At 39.5% G+C, this 21,257-nt stretch overlaps 1 protein-coding gene across 1 annotated transcript in view; it reads left to right on the top strand.

Annotated features, from left to right (window-relative positions):
* The window catches only part of Tubgcp5 (tubulin gamma complex associated protein 5), a 38,344-nt gene that overhangs the window by 5,351 nt on the left and 11,736 nt on the right, over nt 1-21,257 (top strand). The window contains exons 4-15 of the mRNA XM_027404752.2: nt 482-578; nt 1,367-1,446; nt 2,260-2,395; nt 6,681-6,795; nt 7,398-7,487; nt 8,358-8,451; nt 8,918-9,164; nt 10,777-10,979; nt 14,848-14,963; nt 15,734-16,002; nt 19,952-20,150; nt 20,772-20,960. Of these exons, the coding sequence (XP_027260553.1) occupies nt 482-578; nt 1,367-1,446; nt 2,260-2,395; nt 6,681-6,795; nt 7,398-7,487; nt 8,358-8,451; nt 8,918-9,164; nt 10,777-10,979; nt 14,848-14,963; nt 15,734-16,002; nt 19,952-20,150; nt 20,772-20,960 (1,835 nt within the window). The remainder of the gene's footprint in view (nt 1-481; nt 579-1,366; nt 1,447-2,259; nt 2,396-6,680; nt 6,796-7,397; nt 7,488-8,357; nt 8,452-8,917; nt 9,165-10,776; nt 10,980-14,847; nt 14,964-15,733; nt 16,003-19,951; nt 20,151-20,771; nt 20,961-21,257) is intronic.

The raw sequence follows: 21,257 nt of genomic DNA, 5'->3' as shown, positions 1-21,257 counted from the left end.
AAGATGTATATTGCCATCAGAGAATAACTTCACTTTTAGCTATAATGTCATGTCCTAAAGACTGTATTACAATTCATCTAGGAATAAAAACATTAGCCCACTTAAATATCTTACACTTGTGAGAAATATAGAACCAGCCAGGCAGTGGTGGTGCACACTTTTAATCCCAGCACCTAGGAGGCAGAGGCAGGCTGATTTCTGTGAGTTCAAGGCCAGCTTGGTATACAAATCACTTTCCAGGACAACTAGAGCCAGAGCCAAAGCCATTACACAGAGAAACTATGTCTCAGAAAACCAAAAGGAAAAGAAATACAGAACCAGACTTCATGTGACTTGGATTTCTTATATGTAAACATTTGAACTATGCAGATAGTTTAGAGATAAGAATTTTTTTATGATATGTGGAAATAGCTGGTATAGCTCTTTACTCAGTCTGGTTCCAGAAGCACTCACCAGCCATTCTTCACTTTCTGTTTTAAAGACAGATGCGCATTATTCCATACTGTCACTCCTTCTGTGTCTGTCTGATTCTCCTTCAAACAGCAGCTATGTGGAAACACCAAGAAACAAAGAAGTGGGTATGTTATCATGCACAAATTTATTTTATTACCTATTAATCCTTGGGATTTTTGTTGAAAGTTATAAAATCATATCCAGGGCTACACAGAGAAGCCCTGACTTAAAAACCAAAAAGTTATAAAATCAGGAAATTAAATTATTTCTGTTGCTTTAGATGAAGTTGCAAAATTTCACTTAAAATGTAAGCTCTGTGGACTGGAGAGATGGCTCAGGGGTTTAAAGCACTGTCTGCACCTCCGTAGGTCCTGAGTTCAATTCCCAGCAACCCTCTTCTGCAAGCAGACATACATGTAGGGAGGACACTATAGGTGCTAAATCTTTAAAAAAAAAAAAAAAATGTAAAGCCTGGCTTTGTAAGTTAGACTTTTTATCCTGTGAAGAGAAAACTGACTTTTGAGGGTGAATAAATTCAAATGATAGAAGATACATTAGAATTTGGTTTATTAAGGCTTTTTTTTTTTTTTTCTCTGTTGGCAAGGTTTCACACACCCCAAGCTGGCTTCAAACTCACTATGTAGGCAAGGATGACTTTGAAGTTCCTTACTGTGCCCAGCTAATGCAGTATTAAAGAGCCAGCCTATGGCTTTGTGCATGCTAGGCAAGCATCAGCTACCTCCGCAGTCCCAAGTATCTCAATATTTTTTAGCTTAGTTCCTTAAATGTATTTTGAGTTTTATGTGGATTTCTTTTCCTGTAGTTTTATGGGGCTTAGGATTTTTTGTTTTGTTTTTGTTTTTCTCTCAAATAATTATGATAAAGCTGATAAGGTTCCTTTGTTACATTTTAGAAAAGAAAGATGATTTTGACTGGGGAAAATACTTGATGGAAGGTGAAGAAATTGGCCTTGGTCCAAATGCCGATTCACCGGTAAGTGGCTGTGTTTTTGCCATTGCAAATGTAAATACATGGCAGCAATAGTCTTAGTGAATCTTTCTGCCAGAGAACATACTATTTAAACAGGAATTCTCTTCACTAAACCAGTGGGTCTGGCTTCTCAGGTAAAGGGGCTTACTGAAACCAAAACCCCTGAGTTGGACGGAGAGAAGCAATTCCTGAAAACTGCTCTCTGACCTGCACATGTGAGCCATGGGTGAGCATGCTCACTCATGTGTATGCATACACACTCTCTCTAAATTAAATGTAATTTAAGTAATGTTTTAAAGAAGTGAATTGTGGAATATTTAGTAAGATTCTGGGCCAAATCAATATATGTCCATACAATTTACATGTTAAGTAATATTATAGTAGAACTATTTGGTGTTATTTTAAGCAGAAGACAAAAGGGAAAAATTTCAGGTTACAACACCCCTCCCCTAGAATAATTTTTTAATAGATCAGAGCAATAAATGTACTCAATAACTAAAAGCATATTTAGTTCCTATTGTGCTTATTGATCAAGGAAATTAGAAAGCAAAACTTGCTCTCATAGTTATTGCCTCAAAGAAATTATGCATGCTGGATTCTTTGGAATTCAGAAATGCTTCTTGCTACTTCCATTCACAGAAAGCTGAATTCACACGTCCACCTCCAGTTATTCCAGTCCCATTATGGAAACTTAGAAAAAAGAATGCTTCATTTGACTTTTGCTTCTCGATAGAAATAAATGTTCCTTGGTTTTCAGCCTGAGTCACTCTGATTGTTACGACCTCGAGAGTAAGCTCTTTTCTCTCCTTAAATTAGAACTGGTCTGAAGACAGTGATGATGAAGATACACAACAGCCCTTAAGCCGAGAAGACTCTGGGATACAGGTAGACAGGACCCCACTAGACGAACAAGACCACAGCAGAAAAGGGGGGTCTCAAGTCTGCTGGGAAGGTATTACATACATGGATAAGTACTGGTGTTTGCTCCCTAGAGATCTCAAATGACAGGCATTCTTACCAAATGTTAAACTGTCTTAAGTATATGCCTAAGAAGTGGTGCTGTAGGGAGAGATCTTACTAGGTACCTATGGTGCTGACCGAGCCCTTTGGGCATAGCCACAGGTGTGCCCTGGGCATATGGGATTTAGGCCTGAGAAGAAGAGGCTTGCAGGCTCTCTCCAGGTTCTGGTCGGAGATTGGATGCACGAAGTGCTACCCTGGTTATCATTCTTATATAAGTGATTTCTCCTTAATAAATTTAACCTACCTCACCCCTATCCCTAGTATGGTCATCGTCTTCCAATATCTGGTGTCAAAGAAGTGGGCTATTCACGGGACTTGGGGAAGTAAGTTCACCCAAACCCCCACATTTGAGCTTCTTGGCGAGGCGAGCACTCATACCGCTGCAGCTACTGCTACCAGCTCCAGCCCCACCTCTCCACCCCCAGTACCTGAGGTCTCGGGGCCTCCCAGCTCAATCCCTTGCTCTCTGTTGCCACAGGTACCTAGTAAGATCTCTCCCTATAGCTTTTGCCCTTATATCACTTCAAATAAGAAAAGCAGCACTGGAAAAGTTAGAATGTAAGGTTTTTTCTAGTATTTTTATTATTATTTTATGTGGGGAGTGTTCAATGTTCCTATTTGTACCATATTCATGCCCACAGAGGTCAAAAGAAGGTGTCAGATCCCCTAGAACCGGAGTTACCGATGGTTGTGAGCCACCATATGGGTGCTGGGGGGGTCACAGTCCTCTGCGAGAGTAGACAGTGGTTTTAATCACTGAGCCATCTCTCCAGCCCTAAAATGTAGATTTTCAAAAATCATTCTAATAACTTTGTCCTGAATGTTTTCTTTATTGTTGTTATAAAGAGTTAACCTGTTTTATAAAGGGTTTACCTTTCTCATTTTAGTAAAAGGAGAAAGATATGGAGAGTTTATTTTTACTTGAATACTTAACTTTTCATCAGTGAGCAACTGTGAATTGGTAGAAATTTTAGAAAACTCTGGAAGATTATAAAGTCATCCTGTTGTACATATTTTGTCCACTTTTATTTCTGATTCCCAGTTTTATTTCCTGTCTCCTGTGAGCAAGTTATAAACACTTGTTCTAATATGTTTGCTATCTATGTCTGTCATTTCTGCATTGTGAAACATTATGTTGGCTGATGTATATATGTAAACTGGTATATATGGTAAACTGATATATATAACTGGTAATATATAGTTTCCTTACCTTTCCTTAGAACTCTCTCTTAAGATCTGTCTGCATTGGTATGGGCACTTCCTGTGTTCTTAAACTGTTAAGTGTGAGCAATGCAGCTTCATCTTCCCATCTTGCGTTCTCTCTTTGATAGGTCCCAAGTTACCTGCTCAGTCTGGACTTGTGTGAGAGTTTAGCCTTGATCCATGTTCCTGCCCCCGTACTCTCCTACTTACTCGATTAGGTCTACTGTTCTACCTGGGGAGTGTCTGCATTCACACTGACCTGACTACCTGGGGAGTGTCTGCATTCACACTGATCTGACTACCTGGGGAGTGTCTGCATTCACACTGACCTGACTACCTGGGGAGTGTCTGCATTCACACTGATCTGACTACCTGAGGAGTGTTTGCATTTACACTGATCTGACTATCTGGGGAGTGTCTGCATTCACACTGACCTGACTACCTGGGGAGTGTCTGCATTCACACTGACCTGACTACCTGGGGAGTGTCTGCATTCACACTGACCTGACCTACTGGCTGTTTAAGGGCTCCATGTACTTGTGGACCTTTCTGTGCACTTCTTGATAATTGCCATCATTTACTTGTTCCACTGGAGTTTGGGTAGTTTCTAGACAGCATCTCCTTGTAACTTGAGCCCCTCCTCCTCCCTCTGCCTCCTAAGTGCTAGAATTTTAGAAGTGTACCATCATACCCAGCTTCATTTGGGTTTCGTATCTGTTGCCCTCTCCCCAGAGTTCTTTGTTGATATCAGTTATTAGGCTTTAGATATTTTGCAAATAGCTTTTACTCTTCTGACTTAGATTAAAAAGAAACTGTTCTTTCTTATTTTTTCAAACATGTGAATTTGAGCCACTGAAGAAGTGGCTGAGCACTTAAGAGAGCTTGCTGCTCTTCCAGAGGACCTGAGTTCCAAGCACCCGGTGAGCTGCTCACAACCACCTGTAATCCAGCTCCACAGGATCTAGCACCCTCTTCTAGCTTCGCTGGGTACTGCTTGCACACATGCATGTGCACAAGCACACACACACACACACACACACGCACGCACGCACGCACGCACGCACGCACTCACACTCATGCACACATACATGCACAAACATACACACACATAAATTAACATTTAAAATCTTAAAAAACTCAGTTTTTCAGATGGTCTGTGTTTGGTCTTGTGATTTTTTTCATAAAACCAACATTTCCCTGTATTTTTATGTTTGTTTTATTATTATTGCATTTGGGTAGGGTTTTTCTGTTGATTTTCTTTTCCTTTTTGAGATTATAATATAATCACATCATTTCCTCTTCTCTTTCCTCTTTGTTCTCTTTCAAATTCATGGCTTTTCTTCATTGTATATAAATACAACCTACTCAGTCTGTATTATGTTACTCGTATGTATGTTTTCAGGGCTGGCCACTTAGTGGATGCCCAGTTGGTATGGTTTTCCCTGGAGAAGACTATCCTCTACAATTCTCATCATTCCTTAATTGCTTATAGTTCTCTGTGTGGGCTTGAGGCCTCATGAGCTTTCTCGAATCCACATTAGCATGTCTGCTGGTGTTGACCTCATTCAAGTCATGTTAAGGCAGCCATGTTGGTGAGTCTTTATGAGTATATTTTCTGACATCCCTAGGAAACACAATCTCAAAGCAAACTCCCTCTTCTGCAATGTTCTCTGAGCCTTAGGAGCAAGAGTCTTGTAGATGCTTCAGTTGCACAATCTGCCTTTTGGTTGGCTGTGGTTTTCTGTAATTGTTGGTAAGAGAGGTTTCCTTGATGAGGGTAAGGACTACACTCACCTGGCTAAGACCTGGAGAGGATCACATTTGGATCATTTATATGACATGAGATTAAAGGATCCAGTCTGTTTTTCTGCCATCTCATGAGACAGTTTTCCCAGCAGCATCATTGTTTGGTGGTTTTATCTTGACTGTACATCAAGTTTTCGTTTGTACTTTATTACAGATATTCTGTTATTTTAGTGTTCATCTACCTAGGGAAAGACTTCTGGTTTTGTGGCTTTGTTATTCTGCCTTAATACATGGAATAGATACATATCCCATGCTTTGCAGCTTTTCAAAATTGTCTTAACTCTTTGTGAGCCTGTACTCTTCCATGAGCATTTAGAAGCAGTGTGACAAATACATCCAACCGGATTTTTTTTCTTTTTAAAGATTTATTTATTATGTTATGTATTCAGTGATCTGCCTGCACATATGCCTGCACGCCAGAAGATGGCACCAGATCTCATAAATGGTTGTGAGTCACCATGTGGTTTCTGGGAATTGAACTCAGTACCTGTGGAAGAGCAGCCAGTGCTCTTAACTTGTGAGCCATCTCTTCAGCCCTCCAACTGGATTTTTGATTAGCGTTTTAGCTTAAATTTGTAGATTTAGCTTTGGGAGGTTGACAATACCTTCATGTTTTTCTAATTATATTAGACTTCAGAAAACTTAATTACGATTTTCTTGGGAATTAAACATAGAGCATTGTCAATGTCAAGTAAATACTCTGCCATTGAGCTATATCCCCAGTCCTATGAAGTTTTTTGGGTTGTTTGTTTATTGGTAATGTTCTTTTTTAAATTCTCAAGTATTCATCTAGTGATTTTGTGTGTGCTACAGTTTTTATTGTTGTAAATCTTGAGCAGTTTGTTTTGCTTTGTTCATGTAGGGTTTCTGCACTTTGTGTTGGGCATTCTTGGTGAATCATCATCTTAAATTCAATAGTTTATTTCTTTGGGTTTTTTTTATGTAAGTGATTAGTATTAATCTGCAGACACTCATAGTTTTATTCCCTCTCCTAATTCTTAAACTTTGTATCTTTTTTTTTTTTTTTTTTTTTTTTGACAACTTGACTAAGTCCAGGTCAGCCCTGTCATTTACAAGCCAGGCAGTAGCCATGGGAAGGCCCTCATAGACAGGGACTCATCCCAAGGAAGTTACACTTTCAGTCACAAGGAGAAGAAAGCCTAGTACACTATGAAAATTGATACATATTCCACTTCTTCTAACAGATGAGCCAGATAGCCAGAGCTGGCTGGAGCAGCATGTAGTCCATCAGTACTGGACAACCAGGCGCTCCCGGATCCCACACAGTGTGCATTTGCACTCCAATTTAGCTGCTGTCTGGTAAGCTAAACTTTTCATATACTATAATGACAAACATTTAAAGATTTTGCTTTGACTTGTGATTTAATTCAAGTCCGTCCTTGAATTGTAAACTTGTTAGTTTTAAACATTTGTAGTAGAATACGTATGTATGCAAGAGTACACATGCATTGTGATGGGGATTGGATCGAGGGCCTTAAATACATGAGAAAAGCACTGTTTCACTGAGCTAAGCCCTAGCTTCCTTGAACAGTATGTAATTAATATTGAGTAACACAAAATTACTAAGAGTACTATTTTTATTTTCAGTGTAAGTGGATTGGTGTATACTCACTTATATCTAATTTCTATTTTAGTGCACTGACTATAAAAACACTAGTTTTAAAAAAAGGGTTGCATAGTTTTAAGCATTTGCTTGATTGAATGATAAACAATTATAATTGCTCTGAATATGCTTCACTAAAAGGATTCCAGTGAATGTGGAAAATTAATATGGAGTGCGTGTAAGGCATTTACTGTGTTTATTTGTTGATTACCGAGTATAAAAATTGCATATATTCATTGAGGCAAGTAATGTTACCTAAAAACTTTTCTGTTGACTTTTGGTGTTTGCTCTTTAACAGGGACCAACACCTGTACAGTAGTGATCCATTGTATGTTCCAGATGACAGAGTGGTGGTTACTGAGACACAGGTTATTCGGGAAACCTTGTGGTAAGATGCATTAGCCTGGGAAATTTTATTATTGAGAAGTAAAATAATATTGTTTTGTTATTAAAGAATATAACCAAGAATTTCCATTGCAGGCTAGAAACGGGCCTTAAAAACGAAGTTCAGATATCAGATTTCACTGTGACAATTGTGTGGTTTTGATATATTCTTTCCCATTTTAAATAATTGGGGATTGAATTAGACCATCATTTACGAATATCTGAATTCAAAGCAAGGTTTGCTACTGACTGCTTGCTTTCATTTGAAATGTCTGTGAGGGTTGTCTATGTTAGTACCCCCAAACTGCAAGTCTAATTCGACCTATGATGAGCCCCTGGGCCCAGGTGTTCCTGCCATGAACTAATGTTCTCTCAACGTTCTGACAGCTATAGACATGCAATGGTCTCTTTGTATCCTCAGGATTGTAGCAGGGGTGTGTGTGTGTGTGTGTGTGTGTGTGTGTGTGTGTGTGTGAGTGTGTGTGTGTGTGTGTGTGTGTGTGTGTGTGAACTTTGTTTGTTGAAACAGGGTTTCTATTGAACTTTGTTTGTTTGTTGAAGTAGGGTTTCTCTGTTGTTGAGTTCACTTTGTAGATCAGGCTGGCCTCAAACTCACAGAGAGCCTCCTAGAGAGCTAGAATTAAAGGCGAGCACCATCACCACCTGGCTAACTGCTGAACTTCTAGAATGATGCTGAAATGACTTGAGTCTTAACTTAATCCGATGAAGTTTGATGATCTTCCCATTTTCTTGTCATCAACCTATTTTGTTTCCCAGTTCTGGGTTTTCAAAATAAATTTCTCAGTCATACTTTAAGGACTGTTTTAGTAAACTTCGAGTGTATTGATTTTTTTTTTTTTTAATTTCATTTCAGGTTACTTTCAGGGGTAAAAAAGTTGTTTATATTTCAGTTGATAGATGGAAAGGTGACTGTGAGAAACAATATTATTGTAACTCATTTGACACATGTAAGTATTTGTGTTTGTTGTCACTTAAAAATTAAATTTAAAATCAAACAGTAGTATTTTAACTGTTGGTAATACAACTTTAGAACATTTTACAATATCAAATTTATTGGACATAGTAAAAATTCTAAAAAGCAAATTTAAGTTGTGCATCATTACAAGGCTTAGCAGTTCTTAAGTATTATTTGTGACATTTAGGTTTCATTTTATTCTCTACTTTTTTCTTTTATTCTCTCCTGAGAAAGCTGTATCCTGTAATGATTTTTCCTATACTTATTATATGTATGTTTTTAACAGGTATAAGCCATAATTGACATTCATTGTATTTTTTGAATATGAACTTAACTCATCATCATGTTACTTTGTCACATACCAAATAGTCATAAACAGTCTCTTAGAATAAGGAGAAATGAATGTGAACATTGGTGGAAGACGAGGTATAAGTAATTATACTTGACTTTTGTTGTAGAGCTGTTTACGATCTGTGCTTGAACAAATAGCAGCATATGGCCAGGTTGTGTTTCGGCTCCAGGAGTTCATTGATGAAGTCATGGGACACAGCTCTGAAATCCTGCCACCTGGAAATGGTTCCATACCTAAGAAGCCGCCTGAAGCTCCCTTTAGAACCTACCAGGCTTTCATGTGGGCCCTCTACAAGTATTTTATTAACTTCAAAGAGGAACTTACAGAAATTGAAAAGTGCATCATCAGTAGTGGTAGGTAAAGTTTATTTAATTTATAAGCTATGTAACTCATTTTGAGTATTAAAGTTATTCATTTTTGATAAAAGTTTTAAAAATTATATTGCAAATAAGTAATTCTTATTAATATATTCATTTTTAAAGTAGTTTTCTGACTGAGGAGATAACTCAGCAGATAAAAGTGTTTGCTACCAAGCCTTACAACCTGAGTCCAATCTGTAGGACCTGAATGATAGAGGAGAAAACCAGTTCCTGTGTGCTATGCTCTACCCTCCACATGTGCCCTGTGACACACACATGCACACACACACACACACCAATAAGTAAGTGTAACAAAAAATGTTAAATCATTTTTGAAGCTTAAGTTTTTATTTTTAAACCATTTGTCTCTTTAAAAATCAAAAAAAAACAAAAAAAACCAAAAAAAACAGCATGCTGTGAATACTTTTTCTTGCTCCAGTTCCCCTCCCCAAGACAGACAACTTCTTTTTTTCTCTGTGGCTTTGTAGGCTATCCTGGAACTAGTTCTCGTAGACCAGGCTGGTCTTGAACTCACAGAGATCTACCTGCCTCTGCCTCCTGAGTCCTGGGATTCAAGGCATGTGCCACCACCACCCAGCTGACAGACAGCTTCTTATACATCCTCATTTCTTTTTACAAAAAAACAAAACAAAACAAAAACTTTTGCATTATTTCCACTCTGCTATTACCAGTATAGCTGCAATGATTACCACTTACACATTGCAGTAATTACACACATGTACAATGGAATTGATAGGTCAAAGAGTGTATATGATGACATGTAATTTCTGCTAGATTTTTCTGTATTTCTGTACAATTAAATATAGATAAATTTATGCTCTTGCCAGCAGGATCTTGTAAAATGTTACTAAACTTATTGTTACTTACCAATATGAGAGGAATAAAATGATCAACCAGTCTGTGGTTTTTGTTTTTCCACCTTTAATTTTCTTTTCTTTCTTTAACCAAAGACAGAGTAGTGCAAAGAGCTCCTGTGTCCCCCGTTTCTCTCAGTGGTGAACTTTTCCATAACTATAGTATAGAGTCAGCTAGGAAACTGACATGTCACGGCAGCACGTTAGCCAGACTGCAGGCCCAGCAGAATGGGAAGGCAGAGTATCTTTGTGCTGTGTTACTTTGCCACATGTATAGAACTGTACAACTGCTTTGATGTTCAGGATGAGGAGCTGTGCTGCTACCATTCAGGAACTGAGTTGATGCAGGAACTTGCTGAGCCACCCCTTTGTAGCTTCCCTGCCCCTCACTGAACTAATGGCTTGTGGTAGGAGAGTTTGCTTTACATTGTGTAATTTTAGTTTATGCTCGTCTAAGTGAAGTTGAGTGCCCTTCCACTATATTAAAAGCCATTGTCTTTCCTTTCCTGAGATCTGTCAGTTCCCTTATTTTTGTCTGAATTATCTTTCTCCTTGGCTTATGGGCATTCCTTCTTTAAGGAAATATAATATTAAAGATATGATATTAAAACCTATGACCCTCCATTTGGTTATGCCATTCCATATGTCAAAAGCATTATTGGCATCAGTATTAGATGTTGGTCACAGATGTTTTTCCTTGCTATTAAGTTTGATTTATTGATACTTAACAGATACCACAATAACACTTGCAACAGTGGTGAACAAGTTGGCACCTCGATTGGCTCAGCTAAAGGTCCTGCACAAAGTGTTTAGTACTGGAGTAGCAGAAGTTCCACCTGATACTAGGAATGTCGTCCGTGCATCTCACCTGCTTAACACTCTGTACAAGGCCATTCTTGAATATGACAATGTTGGAGAAGCCTCTGAACAAACTGTATGTTGTATTTCTGCCTTATCTAAAGTGCATGGTAAAAGGGTAGTGACTAGACTGTCATAATTCCTTGTTAAATGAGGTTTAAGTCATGGTATGCCGGACAGTGGTTCAAAGTTTCACAGTTAGCTTCCAAATTCATGGCTGGTTTATTTGTTTTAATTACCAGGAAAAAAAAAAAAAGAAGAAGGATGAATAAGCCTTTTACAGAAATCATAGCCAGGAATGGTGATGTGCACTTTAATCCCAGCACTCAGGAGGCAGATGCAGGCAGATCTCTGAGTTGAAGGTCAGCCTGATCTATGTAGCAAGTTACAGGCCACCAATAGCTACATAATGAGACTCCTTCTAAAAAAGAAAAAAAAAAAGCTATCACAAGTCTATGACATGAAGTGTCTAAAGTAGTCACTTAGTGTAATAGACTTCCAGGGACTGGTGGGGGGTTTTCAGCATAAAAGTATTTAATGCTAAAGAACTTCCATAATAAAATGGCTAAGACAGTGGTGACCACGTGCAGTCAGGAGGCTGAGGCAAGGGCATTGTGAATTTGAGGTCAGACTGGGCTGCATGACCAAACCTATCAAAAAGTAGAAGCCAGATATAGTGGTGCATGCCTTTGGCTGGCAGATGTCTGTGAGTTTGAGGCCAGCCTGGTCTACAAAGCAAGTTCCAGGACAGACGGGACTTTTACACGGAGAAACCCTGTCTTGAAAACCCTAGAGACTAAGGTGATAAATTTTTTGATAGGTACTTTCCACAATTCCTTTTACAATATAAACCCAACCAGAGACTGATTGATAAGTTACTGGTTTGTTCCAACAGCTGGTGTGACTCATGTCTTCATCTTGCCATTTTAATGTCAAAATTCAAAACTAAAGGAATTTGATTTCTTTCATTTATGCGGTATTTTTCCTACAAGTAACCAGAGAGAATAAATAATTTTCTCATTTTTTTTATGTATTTGGGGTAAGGATGGGGCATATGATAACTTGAAGGACTTAGTTTTCTCCTTATACCATGTAAATTTCAAGGATCAAATCCCAGTTGTCAGGGTTGGTGGCAAGTATCTTCATCCACTAAGCCATGTGCTTTTTCTCATTCTTTGTAGACATCTTACTCGTGGTACTATGTGGACAGTACAAACATATTCCTCTGCCTTGGCTGCATCAGGTTCAAAATCTGATTATCATTCAAGGAGGTGTCTTAGTTTGCTATTTAATGCTGTGACCTAAAGCAACCTGAAAAGAAAAGGGCTTATTTGACCTAAACTTAAACACTTCAACTTACAAGTATGCCATTAAGGGAAGCCAGGGTAGGATTTAAGGGTAGGAACCTGACAGCAGGAACTGAAACAGAAAACGTGGAGGAGTGCTGCCTATTGGTTTGTTCTTTATGGCTTACTCAGCTTGCTTTATTAATTAACCTAGGACCACATGCCCAGGGTGGCCCTACCCGCAATGGTCTGGGCCCTCCACGTCAGTCATTCATCAAGAACATGCCCCACAGGCTTGCCTACAGGCAGCATGATGGAGGCATCTTCTCAAAGTGCAGCTGTCTCTTCCAAGCTGACTCTAGCTGTCTCAAGTTGACAAAAAGAAAGAAGGAAGGAAGGAAGGAAGGAAGGAAGGAAGGAAGGAAGGAAGGAAGGAAAAGAAAAGGCTAACCAGCACAGTTGACTCCTTATCAGTTTGACACACAAGCATGTCACTATTAAACCCTGACAATTTCTTTGTTTGTCCCTGAGACCTCATGTTATTGTTACAATATAAAACAATATAACTTAAAAAGTTCAGTCTCCTGGGTGTTGGTGGCACACGCCTTTAATCCCAGCACTTGGGAGGCAGAGGCAGGCGGATCTCTGTGAGTTCGAGGCCAGCCTGGTCTCCAGATTAAGTGCCAGGATAGGCTCCAAAGCTACACAGAGAAACCCTGTCCCGAAAAACAAAAAAAAAAAAAAAAAAAAAAAGTTCAGTCTCTTTAAAATATAAAGTGTCTCTAAAAATCCAAAATCTATCAACTGTGGTCTCCTCCTGTATGATCAAAAATAAGTTACTTCTGAGTTAGAGGCCAGCCTGATCAACAGATTTAGTTCTGAAACAGGGCTGTTGCACAGAGAAACCCTGTCTCAAAAAATCCAAAATTAAAAAAAAAAAAGTTACTTTTTATTTCAAGAGAGAAGAACCAGGACACAGGGATAATCTGAACAATGTAAAATCCAACTCCTAACTCTTAAACCCCATAGCTCAGTCTGGGATTCAGTCACAGTTCTCTGGGCTCCAAAGACCTTGGGCAGCTCTACCTCTTGGGTTGTCCATTTAAAGCACACAGCTCATTTCATAGGTTCAGGTCAGCGTCATTCCACAGCTATTGCTGTGCTTGGTAGCTGTCCCACTGTCCTGGCATCTCTGGTGTGCTAAGGTTTCCACAGGTTGCACCTTTGCCAGTGGCCTCCTGGCCTCTCTTCACTTCAGGAACTCTGACCCTGCCCCAAGTGTCAAGCCTCAGGCTCTCTCCCTAACCCTGTCAATCCTGCAGTCTCCACTGCAACTGAGGCTGTACCATCAGCCTCTGCTTGCTTCTTGTGGTGGCAGCCTCAGCTACTCTCCATTGCCTCTTCATGCCTTGAAAACCAGTACCACGTGAAAGAGTCTTACACATTTCCAAGTTCAGCTGTGGGCATTCGATGCAGCCTTGGCCGCCTTTCAACCACAGCTTCTGTGTTCTGACCCTGGGAAATACTCCCTGAAGATTTTGCCTCAAAGATGCTGGTCTCCTGTTAATCACAACTGATTCTTCAGCGGCAGCTGACCAGAAACCACAGATTCTTAATTTACATATATCATGTGAATGTTCCCAGTAAAGTCTTAGAGGGACTCTCAGACTTCCCACTGAATCTTCACAAGCCAGTTCTCACCATCTATATTTCTCTTAGCGTTCTTTGTTTTTTCAAGACAGGGCTTTTCTATGTAGCTCTGGCCATCCCGGAACTCACTCTAGACCTGACGGGCCTCGAACTCACAGACATCCCTCTGCCTCTGCCTCTGCCTCTGCCTCTGCCTCCCAAGTGCTGGAATTAAACGTCTACCCCATCACCTTTGAGCTTCTGTTAGCATTCTTATCTGCCAAGCTCTTCATGACTCATTAAGTTCTAAATACACAGTGGCTTTTTCATGCTGAAGTTCCAAAGTCCTTTTGCTATCTTCCCCCAAAACAACAGTCAGTTCTCTCACACCACTCTCTGCTTCCAATTTCTGTCTTAAATTGCTTTTTCTGTGATAAACACTATGATGAAAGGCAACTTGGGAAGAAAAGAGTTTATTTGCTTTATACATCCTTGTTACAGTGCATTATCCAAGGAAGCCAGGGCAGTAACTTAAGACAAGAGCAGAGCAGAGTTAAGAGGCTTGGAGGAACACTGCATACAGGCTTGCCAGCTTGTTTTTTCATACAACACAGGGCCACCTGCCTAAGAATGGCACTGCCTTCAGTGAGCTGGGCCGTTCCAAAATCAATCATTGTCAGGAAAATGCCCCACAGACTTGCCTACCGGTCGGTCTATGGAAGAATTTTCTCAGTTGAGGTTCCCTCTTCCCAGGTGACCCTAGCTTGTGTCAAGTTGATAAAAAAAAAAAAAAAAAAAAAAAAATCGGCACAGGAGTTTCTCTTATCAACGATGAATGTTATATTTATCCCATATTTAAATGGATTTCTTAATAAGAATCTTAAAGTATATGTTTTGAGAATTTCAACTTCTTTGTTTCAAAAAGTATAGAAATGCAGGCACTTTTGAAAGGCATTTTGAAATGTTTAAACTTAATCTTAGCCTAGTGAGAGGAACTCTGAAGACTAACAGGCTAGGTCTCATCCTTAGGTCTCCCTCCTGTTCTCTCTCTGGGTGGAAACGGTGCGGCCCTACCTACAGACTGTAGATGAATGGATCGTGCATGGACACTTGTGGGATGGTGCGAGGGAGTTTATTATACAGAGGTGAGGCTTTGCGTTGAGTCCAGGGGATGCTAGGTGCTGGCGCTTATTTGATACCACATTAAAACCAAATACTCTGTAAGTTTTACACAACTAAGAGGGTAGGTTGGTGATACAGGTGTATTTCTACCATAGCACAGGCATGTTCTGCTACATCTTTATGTAGCAGATGTAAGGTCCCAGCTAATGAAAAATGTCTTTGAGTTTTATGGCACTTCACATCTTTTCATAGCAATTTATATTTTGGAATGCTTTTAAATGTATACTGCTTCCTATGAGATGAACTTAAATGACATATGTTACAAACTATTTCCATTGTAAATTATCAATAAGATATGATAATAGTATAAAATTTTAAGGCATTTATTTCTTAAAATATGCTACATATTATCTTTTTAACATAATACTTAATAAAGCAAATAAAGAAAAATCTTAATGTATTCATTTATAACAATTTCCCTTTAGTCAATTGACTTTTTTGAACTTATAAGCTACAGTGGAAAAGTATTTGCAATGTTTCTAAAGGGAACTAAATAGTCATATTCTGTTTAATTTCAATTCAGGAAAATATTTCACTTAAATTTTAATTAAATTGAGAATATTTATTTTTGTAGATTAAACTGAATGAGGTGAGATGAAAACTACTCCATTTTGCCTGGAGATCATTTTGCTAACAGTTGATACTACTGCTAGAATACCTAGACTAAAGCAAAGTATACTGCTGTTTTAAAGGAACATAAACTAACACTTGAAATTCTTTTGTATCTCCATAGGAACAAAAATGTTCCAGTAAACCACAGAGACTTCTGGTATGCAACTTACACATTGTATAGTGTATCAGAAAAGACAGAAAATGAAGAAAAAATGAGTGACAATGCCAGTGCCAGTTCTGGCAGTGACCAGGGTCCGTCCAGTAGACAGCACACCATGGTGTCCTTCCTCAAGCCTGTCCTAAAGCAGATCATAATGGCTGGCAAGTCAATGCAGCTGCTGAAGAACCTGAACTGTGCCGAGGGCTCTGCGTGTCAGGCAGCAGCCAGAGGTAACGATCTTTCTGTACATGTCCCTTTGGCCTGTTTCAGCCGTTCCCGTTCACTGTTGGGATCCCCAAACACAAAGTGACCAAAGCTGTTGATGTCAGTGGGAATTAGCGCCAGGTTTTTTTGTTTGGTTGGTTTGGTATTTTAAGACAGGGTCTCTGCATAACTTTGACTGTTTTAGAACTCACTCTGTAGTTCACACTGGTCTTGAACTCAGAGATCCTCTTGCCTCTGCTTCCCAAGTGCTAGGATTGAAGGTGTTCACTGTTGTGCTCAGACATCACCCTGTTTTTTTTAAATAATATTTTTTTAAACTTCCATAAATTTATCCAATATATTTTACTCATATTCACCTCTGGATCTTCCCTGTCCAGCTCATCCTAGGCTTCCCCCAACACATCTCCCTCCCAGTTTTGTGTCCCATTAGTATTATGTTTTTATAACCCAGTAAGGCCAATTAGCTCTGTGTATAGGCACATGGGTCTGGGCATCCTAAAACTGGCCACACCCCCAAAGAAGTTACTCTTCCTCAGTAGCTGTTAACCTACAATAGTTCATCGACTCCATGTTTGGCATCAGGAGCCTCTCCCTCAGTCTTAGCTGGCTTGGTTTCGTGCACGTAACCCTGCTCCTGTGAGGTGTTGAGTACAGTGGCCAGGTCATGTCCATAAGGCACCATCACCGCATCCTTTAGCTCTTACATGTTCTCCGAGTCATGGGGCAGGGAGGTGGGATTGATAACAGATGTTCCATCTGCGGCTGAGCACTCATCACTTAGTCTTATCTTATCTTTGAATAGTTAAGAGTTCCACCCACAGGAACAAGAAACATATTTGACCAAGGCTGAGAGCAAGATAGATGTGTGGTGTTGTGGTTACTTTTTGTCAGCTTTTTTTTTTTCTGTTGTATAATTTTATTTTTTTCCTCTATTTTTATTTAAATTAGAGACAAGATAGTTTTACATGTTAATCCCAGTTCCCTCTCCTTCCCCTCACTTTTTGTCAGCTTAACACAAGCTAAAGTCATTTGAGAAGTGGGACTCTAAATTGAGAAAACACATTCATATGAATATGATTGTCTATTAGCAAGTCTGTGGGACTGTTTATTATTGATTGATTGATATGGGGGAGCACAGCCCACTATGGGTGGTACCAACCCTGAGCAGATGGTCCTGAATTTTGGAAGAAGGCAGACTGAGGAAGCCATGGGGAACAAGCCAGTAAGCAGCATTCCTCCATAGCTTCTGCTTGATTTCCTGTCTTGAGTTCCCTTCATGATGGACTACAGCTGTAAGTTGTCTTTGTTCCCAAAGTGTTTTGGTCATGGTATTTAACACAGCTAGACACCTTAACCAAGACATATTTAGAAGGCAATCTGACAACTTGGCCATTTAGCAAAACAAACAGTAGGTTCCTCCATTGGGCCTATAACCAACTGAGTGAGCCTTAAGTCTGACCAGGTTTACAATACCAACATGAATTACTTCCTGTGGAGCAGGCTTCAAATCCAATCCCAAAGCAGTTGGTTAACCACACAAACTTTATGCCACTATTGTACCAATGTGCATTCCCCCCCCCCCCGTCAGATTGGCTTTGCAATATTCAGGGCCCAGCGCTAGGTAAGACTGATGATAGCTTTTCTTCCCTAGCACCCTGTACTGCACCTTCTACCAGTGGAAAGCTAGCCAGTGGAAAGAAAATTGTCCTGTCAATTTGAGATCACTGTGTACACATGCAAACAAAGTATGTGGTGTCTTCTTACTATCTAGTTGAGTAACCAAGAGCAATGGTAGTAATCTGTATCTGAATGAAATTATACTGTTCTTAACAGAAAAAAACAGTTCTCTGACATTTCTTCTTATTCTTTGTGAAGATCTTTTTTTTTAAGCTTTATTATGTATACAGTGTTCTGCCTGCATGTTTGCATACACCCCAGAAGAGGGCATAAGATCTCACTATAGATGGTTGTGAGCCACCGTGTGGTTGCTGGGAATTGAACTCAGGACTTCTGGAGGAGCAGTCAGTGCTCTTAAGCTCTGAGCCATCTCTCCAGCCCCCTTCTTATTTGTTGAAATATAATTTTCATTTGATTTTATTCTATGACACCAGCTCTTTCCATAGGCTTTGGGTGGAGGTCATGGGGCAGCAGGTCTGAATCATGGTTGGAGTGTTTTAGTCCTTCAAGGCTTCATGAGACAATTTCCTGACCTATGGATGGCACAGCCCTCACAGAATTCCAGCTTGACGTGGAGCTTGAAAAGCACATAAGATTCAAAAACATTTATTTGCTTTGGAACTGTCCCTAATGATGGTAGCCTCCACCATGTTCTTTATGTATATGAGTGTTTTACTTGCTTATGCTTATATATGTCTGCGTACTACATACATGCCTGGTGTCCCCAGAGGTCCCTGAAATTGTAAGTTGCCATGAGGTATGTTGGGTATTGAGCCTGGTCCTCTGTAAGAACAAGTACTCTTTTTTTTTTTCCTTTGGTTTTTCAAGACAGGGTTTCTCTGTGTAGCTTTGGAGCCTATCCTGGCACTCACTCTGGAGACCAGGCTGGCCTCAAACTCACAGAGATCCACCTACCTCTGCCTCTGCCTCCCGAGTGCTGGGATTAAAGGCGTACGCCACCAACACCCAGCAGAACAAGTACTCTTAACCAATGAGCGGTCTCACCAGCCCACCAGTCTTCCTAATGGCCTTGGTTTTGGCCTCTGGTACATGCTGGCTTTGATTCCAGCAGTGAATTGGCCATGGTCCCAGGGTTTTGTTTCCTTTCTCCCTTCCTTCCTTCCTTCCTTCCTTCCTTCCTTCCTTCCTTCCTTCCTTCCTTCCTTCCTTCCTTTGGTCTAAGATAGGACACAGAGGGTCTAGTGCCTCTGGCATTTTCAGTTGGTACACAGTTTCACATTTGGGTGTACCCTGGCAAATTTGAACTTGGTAATCAGCTCAGGCAATGCTCAGACATTTTAAGGATTTTTTTTTTTTTTTAACTGTTTGGGGAAATCAACTTAAGTAAGTTAAAGCTTTATAAACCAACTGAAAAGAGTTGAATGGGGTCCACATTGTATGTTTGGGTTTAAAATCACCTCAATGCTCTATTATTTTATTTTACCATACTACTTTAATATTTTTGCTTTGGAAAAGATTTTCTCTAATAAACTCTAATGAGTTTCACTGGACCAGTACTAGCAGTGTCTTTTCCAGTGAAATTGACTCTGGTAAGCCTTGCTGTAATCTTAGACAGTATGGTAGTGACTTAAATTTAAGTACTCTTCTTCAAGTATTATTCTGTTCAGAGTAAAATTAGCTTACATTGCATGATAGTTGCACTACTAGAAATGTTTCCATTTAACTGAGAATAAAAAGTGGTTTTGCTGTACTGTAAAGATAAAATTAAAACAAAAACAGGGATAGGCTTTCATGGGTAATAGAAAAAACTTCAGGCTCTATAAAGATAAGTTTCGTTCTTTAAAACATTTTTTAACATTTATTTTTGTGTGTGTGTGTGGATCTCTATTTTGTATGTTATAATGTATGTGTATGCCTGTGGAGGCCAGCAGAGGGCATTGGATTTCTTTAAAGCTAGAGTTACAGGCAGTTTTGAGCCACTTAAAGTAGGTGCTGGGAGCTAAACTAAGGCCCTGTGCAGGAGCAGTATGCTTTCTTAGCTGCTGAGTCATCTCTTCCTCTCCACCCCAAAGCTGTATGTCTGTGTGAGTATATGCCACATGTGAGGATGATGCTGGAGGGCAGAAGAGGGGTCAGGTCCTCTGCAGCTGAAGGTAACAGGCAGCTGTGAGCTTTCTGATGTGGGCACTGGGAACCAAACTCTGCTCCTCTGGAAGAGCAGTGGGAACACTTAACTGCGAATCCATCTCCAGCCTGTGAAACATACCTCAAGACTACTTTGGAGAACAAAATTCATCCTGTGTATTTGTATTTCAGATGCAGAAAGAAAAAGCTTATATACCCTCTTTCTGGAATCTATACAGTTGCGTCTTCAGCATGGAGAAGATTCTACTCCACACATTCTCACTGAACAGCAGGCAACCAAAGAGAACCTAATAAAGATGCAGTCTATTGCTGAAAGGCATCTTGAGCTAGATGATATTCATGACCCACTGCTGGCCATCAATTTTGCAAGGTGATAACATACATACCATATTTTCAGTGACTGAGATATATTTTGAGTAATACAAAGTGAGTAATTCTTTGTAGTTTTTTTCTGTCAGGTAGGCCTTTCCCTCCTTAAAAACAAAGAGCTGATCCTTTCTAACAGATGAAATACAAGATGTTTGTTCACTTATGTCAGGTGTATAATTTTGCCCTCTCGTCAATGAAAGTATATAGATGTGACCCAGCTGACATCTCTGTATCCCATACCCCCTAGGAATATTGTAGCTCACCTAGAATATACTTCTGAAAATCTCTGGACAGGTTTTGTCTGCACTGTCTTCCGCTGTATTAAACACGTTTGGAGCTTAGTATGCTTTCAGGAACTTAACTCCAAAGGAATAAGCCATAATGCCTTTGTGATTTCATACTGTCTGATTAGCATTCACTGAATAGCACTGATGGAAGGACTAATTCCAGCATGGACCCTAACGGCAGCAGTGATCCAAAAGAGATGTTCAGGGGGAAGGTTTCTTTCTGTAGTACTTGATAATCTGAAACTAAAAGTAAAAATGGGAGTCTAGGTTTTGGTTTATTAGAATTCTGTCAACAGCCCTTAAAATAAAGACTCATTCACATTTTAATATTGAAGGTTGTATTTGGAGCAGAGCGACTTTCATGAGAAGTTTGCTGGTGGTGACATATGCGTGGATAGATCATCAGAATCTGTGACATGCCAAACTTTTGAATTAACCCTGAGATCTTGCCTCTACCCTCACATTGATAAACAATATCTACATTGCTGTGGAAATCTCATGCAAACCTTAAAAAGAGATTTCAGGTAAAAAAGACTAATTTAGCTCTGTAAGTAATTGTTAATAACCAGTGGATTTTTTCCCCTCCGTTTCCCATATATTTTATCTTTCTTTTTTGGTTTTGTGAGTGTCTATTTGTTTTTAGTACTGAGAATCAAGTACTAGAGCCTTCTAGAGAACATTCTTTAAAATCTGTATTTCAAGCAAACATTAATTAGAACATGGGTATGTAGTTAACAATCTTCCTTTGAAAATATCAGTTAATGATCAAGATTTAAGCATGTTGTAACTAATTCATTATGTGAATATCTGTGTCAAAAGAC

The sequence above is a fragment of the Cricetulus griseus genome, chromosome 3 (assembly GCF_003668045.3).
Source record: "Cricetulus griseus strain 17A/GY chromosome 3, alternate assembly CriGri-PICRH-1.0, whole genome shotgun sequence".
Lineage (NCBI taxonomy): Eukaryota > Metazoa > Chordata > Mammalia > Rodentia > Cricetidae > Cricetulus > Cricetulus griseus.
Note: the sequence above shows the minus strand (reverse complement) of the source record. Positions and strands in the feature narration are given on the sequence as shown.